This window comes from Hoplias malabaricus, chromosome 4 (genome assembly GCF_029633855.1).
Source record: "Hoplias malabaricus isolate fHopMal1 chromosome 4, fHopMal1.hap1, whole genome shotgun sequence".
In the NCBI taxonomy this organism is placed as follows: Eukaryota; Metazoa; Chordata; class Actinopteri; order Characiformes; family Erythrinidae; genus Hoplias; species Hoplias malabaricus.
This window is the reverse complement of record NC_089803.1, coordinates 50,296,001-50,323,737: the sequence shown is the minus strand read 5'-3', so window position 1 is coordinate 50,323,737 and position 27,737 is coordinate 50,296,001. Positions and strand designations below refer to the sequence as shown.

General features: G+C 38.7%; 1 protein-coding gene across 4 annotated transcripts in view; it reads right to left on the bottom strand.

Annotated features, from left to right (window-relative positions):
• Positions 1-27,737, bottom strand: part of ccdc136b (coiled-coil domain containing 136b) — a 70,409-nt gene that overhangs the window by 14,478 nt on the left and 28,194 nt on the right. For all 4 annotated transcript variants that reach the window (XM_066667993.1, XM_066667992.1, XM_066667991.1 and 1 more), the window contains 4 exons: positions 26,198-26,272; positions 10,638-10,946; positions 3,619-3,736; positions 139-418 (listed from right to left, as the gene is read on the bottom strand). In XM_066667993.1, the coding sequence (XP_066524090.1) occupies positions 139-418; positions 3,619-3,736; positions 10,638-10,946; positions 26,198-26,272 (782 nt within the window). The remainder of the gene's footprint in view (positions 1-138; positions 419-3,618; positions 3,737-10,637; positions 10,947-26,197; positions 26,273-27,737) is intronic.

Below are 27,737 nucleotides of genomic sequence, written 5' to 3'. Positions count from 1 at the left end.
TTTGGGGTTTTAATCTAGAAATAAAATGTCTGATCTTGTGATTAGAGGATTACATCTTCTTTCAGCTCTCAGTAATGCATAATAAAAGCTGAAAGAAAACAAAAAACTTTACCAGGCAAGATATGGGCTGTAACATACCTCTTTCTGGACCTGGGAGGCTCTCTCCTCAGCCTGTTGGAGCTTGTTTCGGAGAGAGAAAACCTCAGAAAGCCCTTCGCTTCTCATGGATCTCTCCTTAGTGAAAATGTTCTTCTGAATGAAGTCATCCTCCACATGGCCACTCTGCTCCAAATGTGGCATACTTATGTAACCTTTGGCCTTCACAGCCTTCTCATCTTGTTCCTTCTGCCCATCATTTGGACTTGCAACTTCCCCAGTGTTGTGCTCTCCTCTAACTGTCATGTAGGTATCAGTGGAGCTGTAGATAAGAGAAAAGTGTCAGTATGTGGGGCAAATTTGAACAGTTTTTAAATGTCATTAGTATGTATGAAATATACAAAGCACATTTCCAGAAAAGTTGTGAAACTCTGCCAAATTAAATCTGAAATGTGCATATCATTTAAACCATATTTTAATTGTAAATTTTACATGAACTATATTTCAAATGTTGAATTTGAGAAATGTGATAGTTTTTTATAAAATGTGCCCACAAAAAACAAACAAAAATGGTTAACTGAAAACAGGTCAGTGACATGAATTGCTATTAAAAAAAAAGCATATCACAGAGGCTTAGGTTTTAGTAGTAAAGATGTTCATTTTGTAAAAGATATCAAATAGTCAAATTTTGTTCATTCATTCATTGATTATCTGTAACACTTATCCAATTCAGGGTCACCAATCCACCTACCAATGTGTGTTTTTTTTGGACTGTGGGAGGAAACCGGAGCACCCGGAGGAAACCCACGCGGACACAGGGAAAACACACCAAACTCCTCACAGACAGTCAACCGGAGGAAACCCACGCAGACACAGGGAAAACACACCACACTCCTCACAGACAGTCACCCGGAGGAAACCCACGCAGACACAGGGAGAACACACCACACTCCTCACAGACAGTCAACCGGAGGAAACCCACGCAGACACAGAGAGAACACAACACACTCCTCACAGACAGTCACCCGGAGGAAACCCACGCAGACACAGGGAGAATACACCAAACTCCTCACAGACAGTCAACCGGAGGAAACCCACGCAGACACAGGGAAAACACACCACACTCCTCACAGACAGTCACCCAGAGGAAACCCACGCAGACACAGGGAGAACACACCACACTCCTCACAGACAGTCAACTGGAGGAAACCCACGCAGACACAGGGAAAACACACCACACTCCTCACAGACAGTCACCCGGAGGAAACCCATGCAGACACAGGGAGAACACACCACACTCCTCACAGACAGTCACCCGAAGTTTGAGAAGAGTTTGTTATAAGCTTACAACTCAAAAGACAGCATCTGTGATGGTTGGCATGAATGACTTGACTCTGTGACAAAGTTAATGCTCAACAATATATACAGTTTTTAGAGCAACATGCAGCCATCTAGACATCTTTTTTTGGGAAGGCTACTCTTATTTCTGTAAGACAAGTCCAATCCACAGTCTGCATTGATTACAACAGCATGTTTCCTTAGTAAAAGAGTTAGGGTGCTAAACTAGTCAAGATCTGTCACCTGTTACAAATTTCAGAAATGAAAGGGGAAATGACATATCTAAGTACCCCAGCAAGTATTGGGTCAGGGGGGCCTATCTTTTAAGCTATGTCCGCCGATTATGGCCACCATCTTGAGAGCCACAATTGGCTCAAGGTTATATTTTTCCAATGGGAAGGCGGTCACAAGCAAAAATGTGAAAACATTTCACTTTCAAAACTACAGCAATTGGTTTCTTCAGTTCCCAAACATCTACAGAGTGGTGTTAAAAGAGTGGTGGTATAAACATGCCCATGTAAACATGCCATTTATTTGGAACATGTTGCTGGCATCAAATTCAAAATGGGCCTATATGTTTCAAAAGCAATACACTTTGTCAGTTTAATTTAAAATGCCTTTGTAGTATTTTCAATTAAACAGAGAATTTAAACAAACTAAACCTACATGACCTTGACATTGAACATCATCATGAATACCATAAATGAAAGCATTTTTCAAAGTGTCGACTGACTTGTCAGGAGCTTGAGAGTCTAATGCTTGACAGTGCCTTTCTTGTCCCAGTGCTAATATTTCACATTCTGGGTGGATACGATAGTTCCACATCTAGCACTTATCATTTGGGAAAGCTTACCAACACAGGCATCTAATCGCAGGCATAATATTATTGCTATTTATTTTCCATGTCCTAGCACAATGAGCTATCTATTGATATTTTATTTGTGGTCTATTGAAATGCACTTCACATGTGCTAGCCTTTACCCTCCCACATGTAAGCATACATTTTTTTTTTTATTGCTATAACAACATAAGAAATATAAACAACAAGCAACAACATATCACATAAACAAGAACATTAATAACAAGCAGTTTGTAAAATGTATATAACTATGTTTAAGTATAAATATAGATTGTAAGCATGTAAAAATAAAGAAACCAGAGGAAAAAAAATAGAAAACATTACAAAATAAAGAAATCCAGAGGAGATGTCCGCTTTAAATAAACATTTTCATTAACATACTCTAGGAAAGCATTGCATAGATAGGATAAGCCTAGGATATCAACTCTTCAAAAGATGAAACTTTTAAATTATTTTTTACTTAAAAAAATTGTATTGTTTCAAAATCTTTACAGATCTTTCACATTTTTTATTCAAATTGGGGCCTATCGAGTTAATTGTTTGCAAATATATTTTAAAGTCTGAGTTTATAAAAGATATATAAGGTGGTAGTTTTGCTTGTAAGCATACTATGGCATAGAAAATAGACTTCTACATGTAAATTAAAAAAATATATTTTTAGCTGTTTGTTTTTTTATTTTTAATTCCTTTGTTAGAAATAGCAAATGTAAACGTATCTGTATGTAGTATCATAATTTAAAGGAATGTAATGTTGTTTGATTTAACATTTCAAATTTCATACTTTCATACTTATGTAGTGATTAAGTATTTTTATCTAAATAATTAGTACAGTCACACAGCTCCAGGATCCTGGGATGGTGGGTTCAAGTCCTGCTCCGGGTGACTGTCTGTGAGGTGTATTCTCCCCATGTTCATGTGGGTTTTCTCCCATAATCCAAAAACAGACATTGGTATGTGGACTCAAAAGTGTCCGTAGGTGTGAGCGTGTGAGTGAATGTGTGAGTGTGTGTAACCCTGTGAAGGACTGGCGACCCCTCCAGGGTGTGTTCCTGCCTTGCACCTAGTGATTCCGGGTAGGCTCCAGACCCACCGTGGCCCTGAAGTGGATAAGTGGTTACAGACCATGAATGAATGAATGAATTAGAAATTAATTACTGAACATTATTCAGCTAACAACTTAACTGTTTATACCCTCAGTAACATTTATCAATATCCCTTGATCAGCAAAAGCAATAATGTGGTATTACCATTGAAAACTGGGAATAATTAGCAATTTTGTATTTTTGTTTTGTTTCATTATTGGTGTGGACAGACATGTCACGCACCTTGCTTTTTGGTGCTCCAGGAGCTGCACTTCCTCTGAGAGCTGCCTGTTGTTGTCCCTCAGAATCTGACACTCATCCATCAAAGTGTGACACTCTTCCTTTAGATGTCCCACCTCCCCTGAAAAAACACACATCTGCATGCTTTCAAGAGCATAAAAAATTTCATTTCAGGCTTTAAATAGTTTCTAATGTTCAGCTCAGCCAAAATATTACAGCATAATAAAAATGCCCTGAAAGCATAATAAATATGCTCTAAAGATTCACCTGAAATTCTAGACTCTAGAGTTCAATACATATTTGATTAGTTCACAGGTATTCTTTGTCTGGTGTGTCTTTTTATTGCTGTCACACCCTGTGTTTGTTTTCCTAGCCATGTGCTCATTTAGCACATGGCTCTGTTTATTCTTCCTGTCTCCGCCCTAGTCCCGCCTTAGCTCCGCCCTCTCGTCAGAGTCTCCTTTGAAGTCCTGCCCTCTCGTTATTGTCCCCAGGTGTTCCCTGTCAGTGCTCTGTGTATATATAGTCCCTTTGTTTCAGTGTTCCCCGGTTTGTTCTTGTGTGTGTAGATGTGTTTCTTTGTCTGTTTTCTTTCACATTACCACCAGTTCACAGTTATGTTCCTGTCCTAGTTTTGTTCCGCTGAGTTCTAGTTTGTTTTCTTGCCTCCCTGCTCCTGTTAGTTTTCTGTTTGTTGTGTTTGCCTTGGTTTTGTTTAAATAAATATTCCTTGCGTGTACGTCCTCATCCTCCCTCAACTGTGACAGAAGAACCGACCTCACAAATATGGATGTAGCAAGGAATCCATTTGCTAGGTGTGCGATTAAGGCACACACCATTCAGTTCGGGTCCTAGCACTCCAGCAGGGTATGTTGTGAAGGCTAAGGAGTTCTCCATACCCTGTAAACAACGGAGTCGGCGGAAGCAGCGTGCAGGAGTTTTCTCCTCGCCGGAGGACTGCCCCTTCAGGTCCGGGGAAGATTTTGGGGGGGCGTTGAGGGTTGGTGCTATTAGCCTCGAACCTCAGGGAAGAGGAGGTGAGGCTAACGGGCGTAATTCATGAATGCACCCACTGGACCGCTTGAACCCTCAACAGCTCCAGCACCTGCCTCTTGAGCAGCACGTGCCCTGCGAGCAGCACAAGCCCCTGCCTCCGTGGACGTCGTCGCAGGACCTCCTGCCTCCGTGGATGTAGTCGCAGGACCTCCTGCTTCCGTGGACGTCGTCGCAGGACCTCCTGCCTCCGTGGACATCATCGCAGGATCCCCTGTCCCTGAGGACATCGCTGCAGGACGGCTTACCGCTGCTGCTCCAGAGTGCGCAACGCCTCCAGCCGCTCCTGTCCCTGTGAATGTGGCAAACCCCGCCGCTCCTGTCCCTGTGAAGGCGGCGATCCCCGCTGTCCCTGTGAAGGCGGCGAACCCAGCCGCTCTTGTCCCTGTGAAGGCGGCGAACCCAGCCGCTCTTGTCCCCGAGAAGGCGGCTTCCTCGGCCGCTCTTGTCCCCGAGAAGGCGGCCTCCTCGGCCGCTCCTGCCCCCCCCCCCACCCCCCATTATTTTGGTTCCCCTGTCTGTTCCTGTCCTGGAACCCTGTCTCTATCCAAGTCCCTGTACCTGTGTCTGCCTTTGTCTCTGTTCAATAGCCAGTGTCTGTGGGACATTTGTCTACCTTCTGCTTGTCTGTGTGCTTCTGTCTCCAGGATTCTCTGTGAGCTCTGTGTTTTGACTCTAGCTCTGTGTAAAGTTCTTTAAATTTATTTTATTTTTTAGATTAGATTCAACCTTTTCATTGTGCAGAGTACAGGTATAAGCCAATGAAAGCTATGTCAAATTAAGTCAAACCCTCCCCTCCCCCATTATACACTTATACACAAGTGTCACTATTCATTATGAAGTGAGACTTATACACAAGTGTCATTATTCGTTATATGAATAATGACCTGTGCATAATGCCTATAATGCGTATTTTTAAACATTTATAATGTGTTTTAAATTCTTAATATGTATTATAGGTTCTTTATAGTTACGCACAGGTCATTATCCATTTAAAAGGCATTATAATGAATAGTGACTTTAGGTTTAATAATCAATAACACTCATAAGGGTCTTATTAGGCATTATTTGAGTTTATACATAGGTTACAAAGCATTATTACCAAATTACAAAACGCTATAACTGCACTTATAAAGGCTTATAAATACAGGATTCATAGAAAATGTTACAGAATATTCCTAGATGTTCCTAGATGGATATTTCCATATTTTAATGTTCATAATACAATAAAGTATTCTGAGTATACTGAGTTAACTGAAAAAATGCTCCTGCCATTTGGTTCTGATAGCAATTCTATTGGAACGTGTTGGATTAGTGCAGCTCTGCACTGATCCGCTGTGGTGAAGAGAGAGCTGAGTAGAAAAGCAAAGCTCTTGATTTATCGTTCAATTTACCTCCCAACCCACACCTATGGTCATGAGCTTTGGGTAGTGACCAAAAAACGAGATTGTGGGTACATGCAGCTGAAATGAGTTTTCTCCACAGGGGGTCTGGACTCTCCCTTAGAGACATTGTTAGGAGCTTGGACATCCGGAAGAGACTTGGAGTGGAGCAGCTGCTCCTCCACATCGAGAGGAGCCAGTTGAGGTGGTTCAGGCATCTGGTCCGGATGCCTCCCGGACGCCTTCCTGGTGAGGTGTTCCAAGCATGTCCAATGGAGAGAACACCCCAGGGAAGATGAAGAACATGCTGGAGAGACTACATGTCTCAACTGGCCTGGGAACACCTTGGTATTCCCCCAGAAGAGCTAGAAGGTGTGGCTAAGGAGTGGGTGGTCTGGGTTTCTTTACTCTGACTGCTTCTCCTGTGACCCGGACCCGGATAATAGATAGATGGATGGATATAATGAAGCCCCATGCTATAAAGTTTGTGAACATATATTCTTCTAATAATTCCTCTGAAATTAAGAATTATATTAGGAAGCGTGGCCCTCTTTGTATGTAGCTAAAATAGAGTCCAAAGTTTTTTTCATTTGAAAAATAAACCTGAAACTGAAAGTTCAAATCTTGAGACGTTGAAAAATACAATGATGCATTCGAAATTAAAATAGCATACGATTAATTTTTTCAGTTTAAATAGAATTTTGATTCAATTATGGAATATATGTAAATTAATAATTTATTTTCATTTTTCTATACATTTTGATATTTTAAGTCTTATATTTTTCAGATTCAGATCTTACTTTTTTTAGTTTCATATCTTTTTTTTCGGTCACAGATCTTTTTTCTCACTTCAGATTTTCAGTTTCAGAGTTTTGGCCCTGATCTAGTGTGTGAGGCATGGTATAATGACTAACAGCATAGCAATGAAGGTAGAGGACCTTCCTCAATGTTGACTAAGAGAAATATCCCTGAACACTCAAGTTATACACATTATTCAGTGTAAAACATTTATTTTAGTGGCAAGGTTCTGTATCGTGAGCTCTTTTAGGCAACATTCAGCACCATTCAGAGTAAAAGAGCTGTAAACTCTGTCAGATTGTGTAGTTCCACAGCCACAGGTGTAGGACAAGCTACAGCGAGCAGGTAACAAATCTGAATAAGCTCCTTATTCCCCAGCTTCTTAGTCTGATCTTCCATTCCACCTTAAATTGTCTTTTAAATTAAACTGATTCTGTTGCTGTGTGTTTTCCTTTATATTTTGTGCGTTTACACAGCGTTTTATTTACATGCACTTGTTTGTGTTAAAACAGAAAAAGCAGCTGCAGTACCATTTAATGTGGAATGGGAAATGTGATTAAGGAGCTGGGGAAAAAGTAGTTAACTTCCCCACTGTTAACATTTCTTATCTGCATGCTGGAGCCAGCAGCTTGTCCTGATGGAGTGGACGCCATCGCCAGCAAAGTGCTGGTGGGAAACTATAAGTGTGGCTGCGGAACTACACAATCAAACAGAGTTTATAGCTCTTTTACTGCAACTCTTGTCAAAGGTTGTCTAAAAGAGCTCACTATACAGATACTCTGTCACTAAAATCAATTCATTTAGACACAGTATATATTATAATACTTAATAATAAACTAATTAGTAGTATATTTAGTAATAATGAATGAATCATTAGAATAATTAGGGAAACGAATGCAAAAGTACTAGCAAATTATTGTTACTTCTTTACATGAATGAACATATTTACTAATTTATTAACAGTGGAGTAAGTAGCAGTTAGTGCACAGATAATGAGTAATTAAGATTAAAACTAACCTGAATTACCAATTCACTAAATGAATAATGCCTAGTAAATTAATCAATATGAAGAGTTAACTACTGAATAAATAATTAGAAATTATTAATTAATTCTATAATTAATAATTATTTAGCAAACATTAATGTAAAGTGTTACCATTTAATTTATCTTATATTAAAAGTAATGTGTGATTGTGGAGAAAGTTCATTCTGGTTGTTTACATTGGGAAACTCCACGTCTTTTAAGGTTGAAACTACATGGCTGAAGTTAAAGTTAACTCTAAGCGTTTTGAATTATTACAGAAATTTATTTGAAACTGAAGTTGTTTATTCATTAATTCATTCAATGTCTGTAACCACTTATCCAGTTCAGGGTCGCCTTGGGCCCAAAGCCTACTCTGAATCACTGGGCGCAAAGCGGGAACACACCTTGGAGGGGTCGCCAGTCCTTCACACTGAGACACACACACACTAACACATTCACTCACACATATGGACACTTTTGAGTCACCAATCCACCTACCAACGTGTGTTTTGGACCATGGGAGGAAACTGAAGCACCTGAAGGAAACCCACGCAGACACGGTAGAACACTCAAGTGGTTCTGTTTAATAGATTTTTTCGGTAATGCAGTTAGTCGTCTCCCGAGTTTAAATACATTTCCAGCTTAAGTGACCGAAAACAGCAAAAATAATAGGTGGGTAATATTGACTTAATTTTGCTCTTTCAGATTATTTAGGCAGGAACCCACTCTAGGCCAAGACTGCAGCCCTAGCAGTTAGAGGACTGGGCTTGGTGGTGGAAGGTTGCCGGTTCGATCCCCAGGATGGCTGCCCGCCCCTCTGGGTGTGTGTTCACAGCCCCTAGTGCACTTGTGTGCATGTTCACTGCCACAGATGGGTTAAGTGCAGACAGATTTCATTATACGTTGTAAATAATTGCACATTATTACTCTAAATTCAGGATACTTCTAACTGCATGGAAGTAAATAGTAAAAGTGTTAAAAAACTAAACTGGAGTTACAAACGAGTTATTCAAACAATGATTTTAAAAATTACAAACAAGTAAACTTCAGCCACATACAAACAGTTTCTGAACATAAACAAACCAGAGATAACTGCAGTTCCCCACAGTTGTATATGTTCCCTTTATCTATTTACCCATTCTGCTTTTTTCACCGTTACGCTGTGCTGTGTATGTGTATGTTTTCTCTCTCTCTCCCTCCATCTCTGTAAAATTCTAGATTCTGCAGTCTGTTCTAGTCCATGTGTTTGTTCACCCGTCTAGAGTTCGTTCCAGACTCCAGTCCATGTATATGTTCAGTGTCCTGAGTCTGTTCCAAAACCACTCCATGTGTTCTGTCTGTCACCATTTCCTCCACATCATCTCGGTGGGAATCATAAATACGTTTGTGTGTATGCTGCTAGTCAGCCGTGTTTTGTGCTCTGTGACTTGTGTTGTGTATATTGAATTCTGTGTGTTTGCTTGGTTTTGAATTTGTGACATTCCTACTTCGACTACGAGTTTGTTTTTGCCACTTTTTGGTTACTGACGCTAGATTTGTTATTTGTAAAGTATTGTAAACACTGTGTATATATTTCACCAGAGTAGGGTTGGCTGCCGTTTGTTTTGGGAGTGGGTTTGGTGTGTGTTTTTGTGTATACATAGGGAGTAAGGTAAGGTATTGTCTTTTGTTTCCTTTTGTTTCACTTAAGTAAGTTAAAGCTGTTTGTGGGTCAGTTAGGAGGAGTGTTTGTTTGTTATTTTTGTCGACATAAGGCCATCCTGAGGTTCACTGGTGTTTGTGTTACTGTAAATATCACCTATACATTATATATTCTGTATTTCCTTTTGTGTCCTTTTTGTCCACCTTCACATCTCTCTTACAGTTATTCCTTTGCCATACACTAATCCCAACATACACCTCATTCTGTTACGGCTCAACCCAAGACAGGGTCGTGAAACACCTCACTCAGCCTTCTTACATTTTGTAGTTAAAAAACAAATTAAATTCAACTACCTGTTACAAACTCCCTTTTCTCCTATAACTCCTATAAGCTGTTATACTGCAAATCAATTAAACCCTATAATTAATTAATGTATTTCTTTTAAAGCCTTTTTGGAATGTGTTTCTGGCATCAATTTCAAAATAGGCATACATTAAAAAAAAAAAAAAAGAGAGGTCAATATAATATTAGCTAATGCACTTTAATAGGCCATAGGTGAATATCCCTTGATCTTGGCTTGTTTTTCACATTTCTGCTTTACCCATTTTGTAATAAAGTCCACATCGATTGTGTCTGTCTTTAACCTTTGCTTTCATCCAGTAAGCAGGTAAAACTGCTTTATTTACATGGATTTTGCAAAACACTGGGGGATCATGTTCCCTCTCTGGAAAAAAGAGGAGGAACACTGTCCCCATTCCATGACTGACCTAATGAACTATGGTGTATGGGTAGCCTATGTTGTATTTTTTATTTATTCATAATTTTTTTTACAAAAACAAATTCCATTAAAGCATTCTTGCTGCTTCACTTACTCCCACGTACAACAGTTTGAGAACTACTGGTATAAGGTCAAATAATATTCCCTAAAGATACTGAAAACATTGTATGAATGTATAATTTGTTACCTTTTTAGATTGTAATTTTTCTACAGAAACATACATAAAAATGCACCACGTATGCTAAATCCTAACATTCAGAACAATGCAAAAGATTGTTCATTTTTACATCTCACATAATTTATTTTGGATTTTATTGAAATAGAGACTACTGAACTGTAACTGACCCTCAGTTCTTTGGTCCTGATGCTCTGTGTGTTGGCTCTTCATGTTGATTTCAGCCCTAAGTGTGGTCAGTTCCAGCTCATACTCCTGCAGGGTGCAATGAAGTCTCTGAAGCTCGGCCCGGAGCCTACACAGTTCCTCCTGCAGAAGAGCAATGTCATTCTCCCGCTCTGCTGCTGCCTCTTCTGCTGCCTGCTGCAGCTCCTGCACTTCCACCTGCGCTGCACGCAGCTCCTCCTGTGCCTCCCACAGCTCACTGGCTTTCTCCTCCTCTAGACTGTCCAGCTCTTCCTGCACTGATCGTAGCTGGGCTATAGGATAAAAAAAGAACGACAGAAATATTTGTCTAAAAATCTTCCTCAAGCAAAGCAACAAACAAATGAAAAAAAATAATGGCACTGTCCCTAGCCAGTCTCCTGTAAGGTAGTAAAGTAAGGTTTAAGAATCTCATCAGCAAGTAAAAGCAATTTCCTACAATTTGAAACAATTTTGGACAGAGACACTTGGTTTCTTTCCTATTTACTGAGCCACTGCTGTGTACAAACACTTGCATTTTGCCAAAGTGAAAACAGACCAAAGAGATAGCAAATTTTGAGGAAGCATTCTCTGAATTTTGTAAATCATGTATTGGATGAAATGGCAAAAATTGCCTTCATAAAAGTTCAGGGTTAGAATATTGTCGCTGTCCAATTAAAAACCTGTTTCTCCATTACCTGGAATCAAATCTTTTTACATTGACTTCCACTGAAAATTAAGGTTTTTTCCTTCTCCTGTAAAATTATTATTTTGGGAGATTCATGTTTTTAAATAATCAAAGCTCTAGATATCCATATGTTTTCTAGTATAGTAACAATATTGTAATGACTAATGATGTTCATCTGCAGTAGTCAGAGTTTAATAAGAGTCATATAAAAGAGGCACTGAAATCTACACCAGGTTATTGTTGCTAAACTGCTGATTGTCCAAGTGGTGTTATGAAAAAAAATGGGTTTATAGATAAGTGATCTACTTCTGAAAGCAAGCCTGCCCTTTTGAAGTGGCATGGTACTGACCACATGTTGGAGGGCAACACTCACATTTTCTGAAGTATAGGATAGGGCATAGGATATTAGTAAGTCAGCAGGGCAGGGTAGATAGTGGCTGGCAATCGCAAAGAATACCAACAGAATGGCTAAATTTACCATCTGCAAACACATTTGCTCGAAAGCTAGGACTGCTTGGCATAAGATTGCTTAAGTCTAAATCAGTCATTGCAAATAAAGTTTTAACTGGAAAAAAATTCTTTTTTTTTTGTGCCTCGCAGAAACATGGATTACACCATGCAAAAACATAGCTCTAAAACTACACTTACTGTCTACAATAATTTACAAAGTCCTTATTTGTATAGCAGAGGGCAAGGCATAGCAATTGTTTATATTAATTCTCTTGAGATGATCCAGACTCCACGGTACAAAGTCTATTTATTTAAATGTATTTTCCTTATAGTGAATAATACTGCTACAAATAAGAATTATTTCCTTCATATTGCAATTTATAGGCCACCAGGGCTACACCTTGCAGGACTTTATCAGATTTAGTTATACACAAATAAAATAATAATTGTTGGAGATTTTAATGTTCATCTTGAGAAAGCACAGTATCCACTAGGAAAAACATTTGTATCTATACTAGACTCCGGTTACTTCACTCATAATGTAATGGGATCCACTGATTTCTGCCAGTTTTTCTTGATTTAGCTTTGAACATTGATGTCAGTATAGATAAGACAGCCTTCTTTTCACAGAATTCGGACATATTAACTCTTTACCTAATATCATATGAACAATAGAGTCAGAAAATATTTATCTCCACAATTTCATCTTCCATGGGTAGTAGGTTCATTTATAGCCTTCCACATTAATTGGTTCCTACCTGTTAGAAACTGCCAGCAGTACCTCATGGCCAGGTCCTTTATTCCTATGCTTCTGTGATTGTTTGGCCAACTGTTTGTAGTTCCCCATTTCTCTATTGTTTTGGTTCCAGTCCTGTTATTTTCAGTCATGTGATTTGTCCCTTATTTGTTCTAGCCTGATGTCTATTCTCTGTTTGTGTTGACTGTGGTGTCAGCTAGTTGCAGTGTGTAGAGTCTGTGTTTCCTGTTTACTATCATGGGTATGACAATAAACATTACATCTGAACATGCTTCCATCCTCATTTTGACTCACTTCACTTACATATAACCTCTACATCAAAGCATGCTAAATTAGATAGTATAGCGTTGCCAAATAAATGGATTTCTCTAAGTACTAAAATAATTTGGCAAAATAAACTATAAGTATTCCAAGATAGACTTATAGATTACAGAAGTCACTTTGTTGTTATTGAGTCAGTAAAGTGTTGGTGATCTTTATGCACTATACGCCTCAGCACTTGTCAACTATGCTCTGTAGCTTTACATGGTCTGCCACTGAATTGGTGTGGTTCCTAAATGTTTCCAATGTTTCCCTTTTATATCCAATGTTTTACAGAAAGCTGGGTTGAAACAACTGTGTTTCTATTTGCATATAAGTCATATTTATGAAAAAGTATTTAGGCCTTAACACATCACAGAGACAGCACTAATGAAATTTGTAAATGACCTCTTACTACCCTCTTACCATGTATCTGGATGGGTGTTGGTTTTACTTGACCTCAGTCCAGCATTTGACACTATATATCACACCATTTTAATAGACAGGCTAAAAAAAAATAACTAGGGTCACAGGAATAGCACTGGCTTGTTGACGGATACTTATGCACCCCTGCCTCTTCAGTACCATGTCAAAGGGTTTTCTCCAAAACCAGAAAGGTTATTTCCAGGAAGATAAACCAAGAGTTCAAGCACAGTGGAAAAATGTATTGTTTCTTAAAAAATATGGATGAAGTCACCATTACCCCAGTATTCATGAGTACAATCACTGTCCCATCTTTGGAAAACACTACAACAGTTCTAACATCTCATGTCTTATTGGATTTATTTAAACATTGACTAAAAATCATACTAACAAGTTGGACCTCAAATACATCAAAAACAGACTAGATGAGTGGATGAATGAATGAACCAATTAAATTAAAGTGCTTTTATTTCTGTACTTGGCAGTTATTATTCCCATGCTGACACTGTTGCAAGACAAAGAGGCCATAACAAATAGTTGACATGACAATAAACCTTTTGACCAGCAGGGGGATTGTGTGCACATGAAGCCTCGAGGAATTAACCCTTTTTAAACAATTGGATGGATTGCTTCAAGGCTTCATCCATTTGAAATAGCCATTTCTAAACCAAAGAGAAAAAAATCAAGAGCCAATGGTCCAAAGCAAGAAGTGAAAAACCAGGAAGCTAATAAAAGAATAAACTCACACTCAGAACTGCAGACCAAGATCAAGCAATACTTTGCACCATAAGGCAGTGAGCTGATATGACTCTAACAAATGATGTGTTAATGCCTAAACTAGAATTCTGGCAAATGCAACTTGTGGTGGCTTGGATAGGAACCAGGTTGGGATTAGGAGCGTGACTTCTGGTGGTTAGGGAGAGAATCTGCCTAGGCAGCTATGACATAACTCCCCCTCTCATGGGCAGCCATACCCTCTGTCCTGGGGAAAAGGGTCATTTTGTGATCTCCAAATATAAGATCTTAAAAATCTTAATTAAGCCTCTCCACTTGTCAATTGGGATGAGGATAATATTCTGATGGAAGACTAATATTAATGTTTATTTGACTACAAAATGCCTTCCAAACATGAGACTTAAACTGTGATGACCTTGACTGGAAACTATGAAACACTACTTCAGCAGATCTTTGACAAAATCAATACTAATATGTAGGGACCTGGAGGTTGTGGGTTAGATTCCCGCTCCGGGTTACTGTCTGTGAGGAGTTGGTGTGTTCTCCCCGTGTCCGCATGGGTTTCCTTCGGGTGCTCGGTTTTCCTCCCACAGTCCAAAAACACACGATGGTAGGTGGATTGGTGACTCATAAGCGTGAGTGTGTGAGTGTGTGAGTGAATGTGTGTGTTTGTCTGTGTTGCCCTGTGAAGGACTGGCGCCCCCTCCAGGGTGCTCCTCTGGACCCACCACGACCCTGAACTGGATAAGGGTTACAGAAAATGAATGAATGAATGAATACTAATATGTGACCATGGTTGTTGTGGTATTGATAAGAATTTTAGTAATCCTCCAGGATGTTTCCTACTTGATTTAATTTGGACACAAACCATACATGAATAAACAAAATTATAAACATCTTTATCTAGAGTTGGCCACCAAAATTTGTTCCTGATCAGCTGACTAGTGTGTTGAGTTCGTGGATGACCTGAATTGGGTGTGGAATGGACCAAGTCTAAAGGTTTAGTTCTCATAATGTTTAGTTCTCATCCTAAAATGGATGAATGAACCCTTCCAATCAATAACTCCATTCTTCAAACACAAACATCATCACCAACAACTCATGAGTTCCCATATGATTTATCATAATTGCGTTCAGCTGGACTTAACTTATGTGAGAAGAATGCACAAGAATAAGGTTTAGGTGGAGACAAAAATCTTTTTTCTCTGAAGCATCCACGTCTACAACAAAGAACGGTCAGGTTGTTCCAGAATTGGAGATGAAATAAACATTCTTAATAAACATTTAAGGGTTTCAAAAGAAGTTTTGCTTCTTCCGTCCACATTAGAATAGTTGTTTTCCCACATAACAGAGGTGATAGAAGCAGCTACAGAACTAAAACCCCTGATGAGCCTCAGATAACATAAGCAAACCCCATAAACCTCTGTAACTCTTTGACCATCTTAAGATGGGCCATTCCGAGACCTTAATATCATCCATGTGCACTCTTTCTGTATCAGTGACATAACCCAAAAAGGATATTTGTTCTTGGTGAAATAGACATTTTTTTCCCTTAACATATAATTGATTATCTAACAGGAACTGGAGAACCTGACATATATGATCTTCACGTTCCTCCAAAAACTGTGAAAACTTTATTTGTTTCTTGTTCGACTTTCACTGGAAATTTTTGTCGGCCACTGACCAAGGAGGGTATGGCTCTTCAAAACACCTCGAGGTAAATTTACAAGCTGCCGTTGTGAGTCCAATAAAAATAAATGTAAAAGCTGGTGTAATATAAGAGATTTTACAAGCAGTGAATTTGTGCTGGATTTGAATGAGCATGGCTCTGGCCAATCAACGACATGCAGGGTTTACACCAGTGGCGAATGTTGGTCTTTCAAGGAGGGGAAGCTCAATTTCGGCCTACATCATAAAATGTGTCGGTTTATTTATACATAAATTCTACCCTCCGTTCCTTTTTAAGAAAATGATCTGTGACCCTGTCGTACCAACAAGGCGTCTTTTCCAGGGACTTGACTAGTGTCCTCTCAATGGCCAGCAGAGCTAGGCTGCTTAAACAACCTTGGCCCATGTGAAGTGTGTCCGCCTGTGCTCCCACAGATCTTTACTCCCACGGATGACTGATTCGCTCATTTCGCTGTCAATCAAAAAGGGATTCAGCCTCAGACAGATCATCCAATCATCATGCAGAAGCTGAGAGTCCGGGCCAGCCGAGGCCAGCCCACTGCCCCACAGACCCCCAGAGATGCTGAGCGTCCGATGGGCGGGACAAAGCCCAGCATTTGTCCAATGACTCGTCTCGTTTCGCTGCACTTCGCTGCTTCGCAATTGAACTCTGTGGACGCTCAGCGTCCTCACTGTTTAAATCACTGTGAAGCTGCGGGAATGATTGAGAGGAAAGCCGCGTCTTTACCAGTGATAAGAAGCTGATTCTGAACAAAAGTTGAGCGCATTGTAGTGCATATTTATTCAATGACATGTACACACAACAGTATATATTTGATCACTTATTTTTTGACATTTTAGGGGAAGCTGAGCTTCCCTTGCAGTCTTAGAGCAATCGCCTCTAGTTTACACGTCACCATTTAGTATCTACTCGGCACAGTTGGAACTCCAGGGGACTGAAAGCCTACCTGGTTCCAGGGACTGGGTACCAGATTTGGCAAGTGGAAAAGCAAAAAGAGCCTTGCCGAGTCAAGTAGAGTCATGTAGGTTCTATGCAGTGGAAAAGCAGCATTAGATTTACCTGTGGGGGATGATGGTCTCCATGACTGAGTGTAACAGCAATACAGTATTAACTAAAGAACACAGTGACTATGTCACAAAGACAGAAACCTTCTGGAGCCCAAGGCAGAAAAAAAAGAAAAGACAAAAAGGAAAGATGAGCAAAAGGTAGAGTTGAATGTAGGTATGAATTTAACAGCTGCTTATTCCAATTTTCAGTTCCACCTTAAATAGAGAAGAAATTGTAAACACATATCTGTGTTACTTAAAGTGGAATGGAAAACTAAATAAAGTTATAATAAAATCACAAAAAACACTAATAATAAAGGAATTGGCACTGATATTTTTATGTATAGTTTTGTTTAAGCACCATTGTGTGGCCTGTAATTTTAAGAGTATGCACCTTCCAGAACAGTTTTTTTTAATAATAATTAACTCTTTTATTGAGAAAACACATGATATTACAATAACATGAGAGTTTACTTGCTTTTGCTTTTTCATTTTCAACTTTTAAATAGGGAGAAAAAAATACCTTAGAACTTGGATGTCGAGGAGATCTCATTTTAAACACATCATTGACATGATTGTACAAATTTGTCTAACTGGCTTGACATATTCCGTCCATTTGAACCATATTTTAAAGACTCTCTCTTTTAGTACTTTTAGAGAGAAAGACAGTTTTTCATTTGTGTAGATCTCTTGGACAACATTTATTCAGTCTTCAGTTGTTGGTGATTCAGGTAGGAGCCATCTCCTCGTGAGCGCTTTTTTACTTGCTACCAGTAGGATGTACAACAATTTTTTATCATTCAGATTCAGTTTATCCCCCGATATGTTACCAAACAACATGTTTTCAAAGGTTAAAGGAAAAACAAATGAAAAGACATTCTGTATATGATCATGAATTTGAGACCAATACTGGTGAATGACTTGACAGTCCCAAAAAATATGGAAATGGTTTGCCCCCTCACCCCCACATCTCCAACAAGTATACTCCATTCCCTGATACCTTTTCTGAACTGGGGTAATAAAGTACCTCATTATGCTTTTTCAAAAAAATTCATGCCAAACATTTAATCTTGTTGTATCCCACTGCATCTCACATATGTGATCCCAACATTCCTCTGTAATTGTCAAGTTACCTTCTTTTTCCCCACTTCCTTTTAACATAGATAGTGTTCCCTTTTTTACATTACAGGATGTGCTTGTACAATCTGTAAATTATTTTATTTTGCACTTCTGTTTTGTTATTATTATAAATGTTTCCACAAATCCCTGGTCCTTTAAATTCACTTTTAGGTCCTGATTAAAATAATTTCTGACCTGTAGATATCTAAAGAAGCTGTGTGAGCTTAGGTTTCAAAATTTTGGAGTGCCCCCTTATGGACCAATGAATAGTAAATAGTTAGGTCTTTTTTAATCCAGTTCTTGAATCTAATGTCATATTGATTTGGGATAAAGTCTGAATCGTATGCAAAGCACCTCAAAACTTTGAAGGCATTTTCCAAACTGCAAATTCTAATTGCCTCATTCCACGCAATTATCATTACCTGGGTTATGGGTTCATTTGCCAAATGTATTTTATTCCGCAATTTTGTGTCAGCTATTAAGGCTTTAATTGGCATTGCTTTAACAGTTGTCCCCTCCACGTCTTTCCAACCAGCCGTGTAATCTGGACAGCACAAACATATTAATGGTCTCAGTTGAGCTGCACACTAATATTCTCGTATACAAGGAAGGCCTCAACCTCCTTTATCTTTCTTTAATTATAATGTTTGATATTTGATCTTTTTTCCCTTTCCAAATGTATTTTGACAACAGCCTGTCCCATTTAACAAATTGCTTGTGGGGTATGGGAATTGGTAAGGATTGAAATAAAAACAACATTTGGGGAAGGATATATAATCTTATTGATTCAATCCTAGAATGTAAGTCTAAAAAAGGTATGCCATTCCATCTTTGTATGGACGATTTTATGGATACATTTAGGGGGCCATTGTTAGCATCAAACATTTTAGTGAAGTCACGATGTATAACCACCCCTAAATAAATTATACTGTCTGCTTCCCAATTTCATTTATAGCAATCCCTGATTTCAATTGGTGGGCCATTATTTAGAGTTAGCACTTGTGTTTTGTTTATGTTAACCTTATACCCTGAAAATGAGCTGATAGCAATTCATGATTTTAGGGAGAGTCTGTGTAGGGTTAGACATGATTAATAGTAGGTCATCAGCAAAAAGTGCCAATTTTTGTTCCCCTGCTGTCATTTTTACTCCAGTTATATCATGCCTCTGTTTAATCCATTGGCTTAATGGTTCTATAAACAAGGTGAAGAGGAGCGGTGAAATGCAACAACCCTGTCGTGTCCCCCGTTCCCATATGAATGACTCAGTGAGGTCTCCTTTAATTTTTATCTTAGCTGTCGGTCTGTGGTATAAACCTGAAATAATGTTGATAATAGATTTATCAAAACCAAAACTTTCAAGTAATCTATATAAAAGAATCACAGAATCAAAAGCTTTTTCAGCATCTAAACTTAACATTAGGGTCTCTAATTTTTGTTTATCCACATGTCTCATTATTGTAAAACTTTCCTAATAATATCCTGAGTCTGTTTTATGAAGCCCATTTGATCATTATGTATTAAGTCGGGTAGGATTGTTTCTAGTCTCTTTGAAATGATGGCGGTGAACAATTTATAATCAATATTTAATACACTAATGGGGCAATAGTTGCTGCATTCTAGTTGACCCTTTCCTTCTTTAGGAATGATAGTATGTTTAGATATTCATTCATCCATTATCTGTAACCGCTTATCCAGTTCAGAATTGCGGTGGGTCCAGAGCCTACCTGGAATCATTGGGCACAAGGCGGGAATACACCCTGGAGGGGGCGCCAGTCCTTCACAGGGCAACACAGACACACACACACATTCACTCACACCAACGGACACCAATCCACCTACAAACATGTGTTGTTTTTTTTGGACTCCGGGAAACCCGAGCACCCGGAGGAAACCAACGCGGACACGGGTAGAACACACCAACTCCTCACAGACAGTCACCTGAAGCGGGAACCGAACCCACAACCTCCAGGCCCCTAGAGCTTTGTGACTGGGACACTACCTGCTGTGCCACCGTGCCGCCCCATGTTTAGATATCCTGAGATTGTTATCTACATGTGGTTGAGAGTATTGTGTTTTATAATAATTCTGAAAGCATGGTTGAATCTTCTCCTGATCTGTTTCTATTTGACCATTCAAAGGGTTCTTTATTTTGTGTATAGTCCTCTCCGCTTGTTGTTTTCTAAGCTTATACAAGAGACATTTTAGTGATTCCCCCCCCTACTTCACAATGTATTTGTTTGGTAAAAAGCATATTTTTCTGTATGTCCATCGTGTGCAAGTCATCTATTTTTTTTATATTTTATTATATCAGATTTGATATCATCTTTCAGAGTCATGGAGAGTTGGCGTTGTAGATCTAATCATTTATTTTCTAATTGCTTAAGTTTTTTTCATGTAGGCGGAAATACTAATTATTTTCCCTCTAATCACTGCATTCAGTCCATCCCATAGTATTCCTGGTGTCACCTCTTCATTATCATTAAACTCTGAATAATTATCTATCTCTTTTTTCAAATTCTCTTTAATATTTGGGTAATTTAGAATTTTTGAGTTCAACCTCCATAGGGTGGATCTAATTTTCCTGTTCAAACACACATCTTCATAAACCGATTGTGATCTGAAATAATACATGGACCTATTTCACAATTATTGAGTCTAAATAAATCATTCTTAAACATAAAGATATAATCTAATCTAGAATAAACATTGTGTGGATATTAGAATGAGTGTATTCTGTTGGATGAAAATCTCTCCAACTAATCCTAAATCATCTATTAGGTGTGTCATCCTTTTTCCAATGTTTCTCACATCTCCTTTTCCCTTAGAAGAATTCAATTTAGCATTTAATGTGATATTGAAGTCACCACCACATATAAAAATTCCTTGACTCCTTGTTGATGCTAATTCTAAGATATGTTTATACAAGGACTAATCACTACCTGGAGGAATGTAAACGCTTAAGAGACTGACCATATTACCATCAATTTTACCTGTTATCATTATATATCTACCTTCTTTGTCTTTATATTTGGAACTATGTTCATAATTTAGAGCTCCAGAAAACAAAATCGCCACACCTCTTCACCTTGCCAAACTGTGGGAAGAATAAAAGACATATTCAAAGCCCAGCCTGTTCAATTTTGCGTGTTCATTATCAGCTAGATGTGTTTCCTGCATTAAAACAATTTGGGCTTTATCTTTTTTAAATTTGGATAAGGCTTTCCACCTTTTCACTGGATTATGTAAGCCATTAATGTTGATAGATATCAGTTTCATTAATCTGGTATTCATCTAAATTATAGACACTGTAGTTATTGTACACCGTTTCATAGTCTCCCCGATCACCTTAATAAACACTGAACACAGACCGTATGAATAAGTGAACATAAAAAAAGAACAAAGGAACAACTGAGGTATTAACTTCCAAGGTGAGGGTCTCATATGTAGACCCTGAATTGCCTTCAAAGGCAACTTCTTCATCAATCAGTGAAGGGGGCCTTTAAGGGCTGAGGCCTCACTGTTGAAAATGCACGTTAGAAACCTTATCTAATTATTTATTCATTATGAATCCTAAACCGATTATATATATTAATATTTGTCTTAAATACCAAAAACAGAGTGGGTAAACCTCAATTTCCAGAAGGTGTAGGTGCTATCCTCTTGACGGCTTTTTTTTTTTGTATCTGGGTTTCTGCATCTTGTCTGCTGCGCTGTTCCCTGGTCCTCTGCCCACCCTGGTCCAGGTCAGCTGCTTTAGTTTTTCCAGAGTCGTCTCTGGTGATTTAATAACCATTACCTGCTAGACATGTCTTCCGTGGCTTCCACCACCGAATTGTAGATTTTTGTTTCGTCGGTGTATTTCACCCTCAGCCGAGCGGGAAAGAGGGTCTGAAAGGGGAACTACTGTTCTTTCAGAATCCCGTGCACCTCTGTTTTTTTTGGAATTTGGGGGGGGGTCATGATCCATATTCACTTGATTGCCGTTCCAAGTAAATCCTCTTTTCTGCCATGCCTTATGAAGCAGAAGTTATTTGATTTTGAAGCTGAGGAATTTCACAATAATGGAACTCGGGGGAGCGTCTCCAGGGGGTGGAGGACCTAGACAGCGATGCGCCCGTTCGATGCAAATGTCGAGCTCCTCTTGGGTCAACTCAAAGCCTTCCAGCAGTAACTTCTCAACAAAATCACTCATTGTTGAACAGTTTCGCTCTCCTGTCTCTTGTACAACATAGATGCGTATATTCTGTCTTCTTGTACAGCTTTCTAAGTCCATTCATTTCTCCTCTACCTTTAACTGTAACTTTATTATTTCCATCATGGCGTCCTCTGTATTCTGAATTCTCCTCCACTTTCTCAATCCTCCACTTAGCCTCGACCAGTCTGGCAGTCATCGTGAGGATTTCTTCCTTAATTTCCTCCCATTGCGCATTATTTTCTTGGTGAAAGCCTCTTATTTCTTGTAATAACTTGTCCAATTCAGCCATATTTTGACAAATGATTACTGGGATGGCGGCACGGTTGTGCAGCAGGTAGTGTCGCAGCCACACAGCTCCAGGAACCTGGAGGTTGTGGGTTCAATTCCCGCTCCGGGTGACTGTCTGTGAGGAGTTGGTGTGTTCTCCCCGTGTCCGCGTGGGTTTCCTCCGGGTGCTCCGGTTTCCTCCAAAAACACACGTTGCAGGTGGATTGGCGACTCGAAAGTGTCCGTAGGTGTGAGTGTGTGAGTGAATGTGTGTGTGTGTCTGTGTTGCCCTGTGAAGGACTGGCGTCCCCTCCAGGGTGTATTCCCGCCTTGCGCCCAATGATTCCAGGTAGGCTCTGGACCCTAAATTGGATAGGCAGTTACAGATGATGGATGGATTACTGGGATGAAATCATGAAGAGCCTTAGCAGTCTTTCAATGTGTATGCTCGTAATGAGCACTGATTATATTAGCATTAGCCGAAGAGCTAGCGTTGTTTTCTGAGCTTTAACTCTCCTTTAAATTGCCTCTTCAATGTGTCGGTTGTGGTGTATTTCTAGGTTTCCTAGAGCGCTCATTCACAGCGTGGCCATCACGGTGACATTCAAACCAGAAGTCTCCTTCTAGAACAGTTTTATTGAAATTAAACTGTATATTAAGTTGTAAAATCACAGGTTCTAAGTATGTGATTATGATTTAAAGTATTTATACTACTGTAAAAAGTTACAGAATTCCTTGTTTCATTTAAAAAGGCTTCACACAGTGTTTGGCATTTATTTCAAAAGCTGTGATGGAAGAAAATGTCATCAAATTTATTATATAAAATAATATCCAGAGCACGAGAGCTTAAGTTTAGGAGAGTGTTTAAAATAAGCCTACTGTAGTATTTAATTGTGGGTTTTATATTTTACATTGTTTATAATCTTTCATTATTTTATTAATAATACATTTTTTAATAAAATGTTTAAAAAAAATAACATATGAATTGATGCCATATCTGTGAATGTAAAAAACCCAAACACAGGAAGCAATGCCATCTGTGAGTGTGAAAAACCCAAACACATAATGCGATGCTGTGTCTGTGAGTGTGTAAATACAGTACATTGATTTATGAATGAATGAGACAGCCAGGGGCCACCAGCCAAAATCCTGCCTATGGCTCCAGTTTGGTTTTATAAGTTTTTTTCACTACCAGGAATGACTGATAATACTCAGTGGGCTGCTCTGTGTGAGCCGCAGAAAGACCTAAGAATGAAATTTGATTCACACATTTTAATACTGAGTTGTATATTCACATGGTCCACAGCAGGTCCATATAGAGAGAGAGATGCATCAACTCCATTGACTCCAATAGACCAGTTTGTTTTACAGCAATGGCAGAACATGGAGCCTCTCAAATGTTCCCAGAAGTTAGCGGCAGACACCAGCAGCACCATAGAGTTACAGCAGAACAGACCTGAGTGTGATGCATGTTTAAAATTTAAGATGTTTAAAGAATGATTTTTTATATTATCAGCACATCTATATCCAATTAACAAGTGCGTTAAAACATGCTAGCGGATATCCCCACTAAATTAGAAGATTTGGGGAATGTTAGCAGTTAATTAGGCTATAAGACTTTGAGTAAAATATAAGCATAACAACAAACAGTCTGGAAATGACCTTCTCATAATGTAATTTTATTATTTATTATGTTGGGAAATTAGAAAAATATATATATTCTAGTGTGATATTTAGTGATAGTGTGAATGGAGAAGGTGAAATGAGGATTTAATTTGCAATAGAATTTAAAATAAAGTTACACAACAGAATTGTTTTTGTGATTATGTAGAATATGATGTAATGAGTATCTGAGACTTTTAAACAGTATGAACAACTTCATCAAGCACCTCGAGTCTCAGCACCCTGGAGTTGGTTCGTTTTTAATAAAGAAAATAAGCTTTCCAGTGCTGTGTTCTTTGCATAAAATGTGCAGGTGTTTAAACATTACTTAACATATTTTATTTGTTGCTGTAATCTTTATTAATGTAACGGAGCTTTACTCTACTAATTGAAACAGACATTATATTTAAAAAAAAAAGACATTTATGTTTAGTGTTGTTTTTTTTCCCTTTAGAGATTTATCAATTGTGGTAATACCTGCATGGTAAAATATTTTTTTTATATGTTCAAACAAATGTGATTTAATGGATGTGATGTTTTAATGTATCATTTTTAGATTTCCATAGTTTTTACATTAGTTTTTAGGATTAGGCCCATATAGAATTACTGGAAACACCATAATGTGTTAAAAAAATATTTCTAAACTGATTTATGAACTGGGCGGCACGGTGGCGCAGCAGGTAGTGTCGCAGTCACACAGCTCCAGGAACCTGGAGGTTGTGGGTTCGATTCCCGCTCCGGGTGACTGTCTGTGAGGAGTTGGTGTGTTCTCCCCGTGTCCGCGTGGGTTTCCTCCGGGTGCTCCGGTTTCCTCCCACAGTCCAAAAACACACGTTGCAGGTGGATTGGCGACTCGAAAGTGTGTGTGTGTGTCTGTGTTGCCCTGTGAAGGACTGGCGTCCCCTCCAGGGTGTATTCCCACCTTGCGCCCGATGATTCCAGGTAGGCTCTAGACCCCCCGCGACCCTAAATTGGATAAGCGGTTACAGATAATGGATGATTTATGAACTTCTCTTCACCTTCCTCTAACTTATCAGAAACTATATATTATACAAGTTTAAAGACTATCTCAGTTAGTCTAAAATGTACATACGAGGCAAGTAACACCAGACTTTCACACTATTCCTGAAACAGTTGCAATTTATATTCTTATAAGCATATATGTAACCACATACACACGTCGATGTGCTGTAGAAATATGGTAAATCAATGCATTTATTGAAGACTCATGATCAAAAATGCACAATTTCTGTACCTGACTCTATGCATTTTAATTATTATTTGTCATTATTATAATTATTTTTTGTCATTTGTTCAACATAGTGCACTGCATAAGGAGGATGAAGTCATTTAAAACAGTGCCATTAGATTTGGCCCCAAAAAAAAAAAAAAAAAAAAAAAAAACACTGTGTGTAATCACAATAATGGCACACACACACACACACACAGGCTTGCCAGTACAATGGAGAAACCATCAAAAGAAACTACAACATGATGCAGAAAACTGTAGAAAACCAGACAATGTGTTTGGCTGTCAAAGGGAGGAACAGTATGGCCAAACAAATAAGAGGTAGTGAGAGAGACTTTGCTTCGTTAGCTAGCTTGCTATGTTTGCCAGTTCGTTCAGTCTGTTGTGTGGGTAGAGACAGTCGGCCACTTCTCAAATACCATCTACACTCTAGCTAGGACATTACTTACAAATTAACAAACATTTTGATCAGAATTTAATCAGAATAAACATATATAATGATGAGTTATCTAAACCATCCTTGAACATAAATGGCTTTAGGACAGATGTACTTTGTACTATTTTGATGCAGGTTTTGTCATTTCTCATTTGTTCAAGATGTGCACTGCATAGGGAGGATGAAGTAATTTAAAATAGTGCCATTAATTTTGGCTCCTCAAAAAAATTAAATGCTGCCCCAGTAAGTTCTTGTAGTACTACTTAGGAGAATAAATGATGATGTAGTATGATGTGTGTTTATTTTGACTAATTTCACTGGTAAGGAAACTATCAATAGAAAAAAAATATCTGACATAGTTGATATCTTGTTACTTGTGTTCTACTTGTTCTTGACATATGAAACATGAATATAGGGGGGCAGGTGGAGGGTGCTAAATGTTTTTTTGGGTTTTTTTTGGTGTTGCTGAGATTATAGTGCTCTAGTCTACACTCTAGTAGCACTGTGTATGTGATCACATATTAGAATACCTTGAAGTCTTTGGATCTGTCTTGTGAAGCTCTCAGCCTGATGGGCACTGGCTAAACGCTCTTCTTCCAAAAGTCCTACAGAGAAAGGACAAGAGAGGAGAGACAGCAAGGATGTGTTCATTTTTATACATTTGTATATCTTAATAGCTTTTTTTAAATTATTATTTAAGATTACCAGAGGAAAAATAAGATTAATCTATATCAGCAACACATAACAAAATGCTCCTGAGTTTGTCATTTAATTCTTACAGAGGATACAACCCCATTTACAGAAAAGGTGGCATTTGTTTTTATAAATTGTACCTATCTGTTAAAAATGTATTTAGCAAAAAAGCAAAAAAAGTATTCCAGTGATTTCACTGGCCATGGTGCCAGTACATTATTGGTCACTAAAGGTGCAAACAGTGTAAATGTACCTTTAAAGGTACAACAATGGTGTCAAAGTCCAGTTCATTTTGCAGGACTGCCTACCGGGCTGGCCTAAAAGAGGTATTTTCGCTTACTGACTGACAGACTGACTGACGCCTAATGTTGAAACATGCATGCGCGAGTAGGAACACAGAGAGAGGAGGACTGCTCAGTTTGTCTTATTTCACATGAGTGTGTGTCTTTGTCTGAAATATTGTAAATGGAAGAGGTGGGGAGACATTTTGTAGACATGTTTGTTTATAAAACTCCAGCTGTACACAGCCACATTAAAACTTAACGTGCTTTACTGTAGCTGCGCACAGGCACCTTAAAAGTTTGCATGCTTTATAGTGAGCCTTTTAGACAACATTCAGCACCAAGTGCAGTAAAAGAGCTATAAACTCTGTCAGATTGTGTAGTTCCACAGGCAAGAGCACTTTGCTGGTGATGGCATCTGTGCCATCAGGACAAGATGCTTGCTCCAGCATGCAGATAAGAAATGTTAACAGTGGTGATGTTAACTACTTTTCCCCAGCTCCTTAATCACATTTCCCATTCCACATTAAATGGTACTGCAGCTGCTTTCAGTGTTTTAACACAAACAAGTGCATATAAATAAAAATGCTATATAAACGCATGGAATATAAAGGAAAACACACAGCAACAGAACCAGTTTAATTTAAAACACAATTTAAGGTGGAACGGAACATCAGACTAAGAAGCTGGAGAATAAGAAGCTTATTCAGATTTGTTACCTGCTCGCTGTAGCTTGTCCTACACCTGTGGCTGTGGAACTACACAATCTAACAGAGTTTACAGCTCTTTTACTGTGATTGGTGCTAAATGTTGCCTAAAAAAGCTCACGATACAGGACCTTGTCACTAAAGTCCATGTTTCACACTGAATATTGTGTATAATGTGAGTGTTCAGGGATATTTCTCATAGTCAACAGCGAGGAAGGTCCTCTGCCTTCATTGCTATGCTGTCAGTCATTATACCACGCCCCTGTCCGCTGATGTCCCACCTCCCATGCCAGATCAGGGCCAAACCTCTGAAACTGAAAAACAAGTATCCAAAAGTGAAAAAACAAAGGCAGAGATAAACTAGGTTTTGATGAACCACCTTTAGCCAT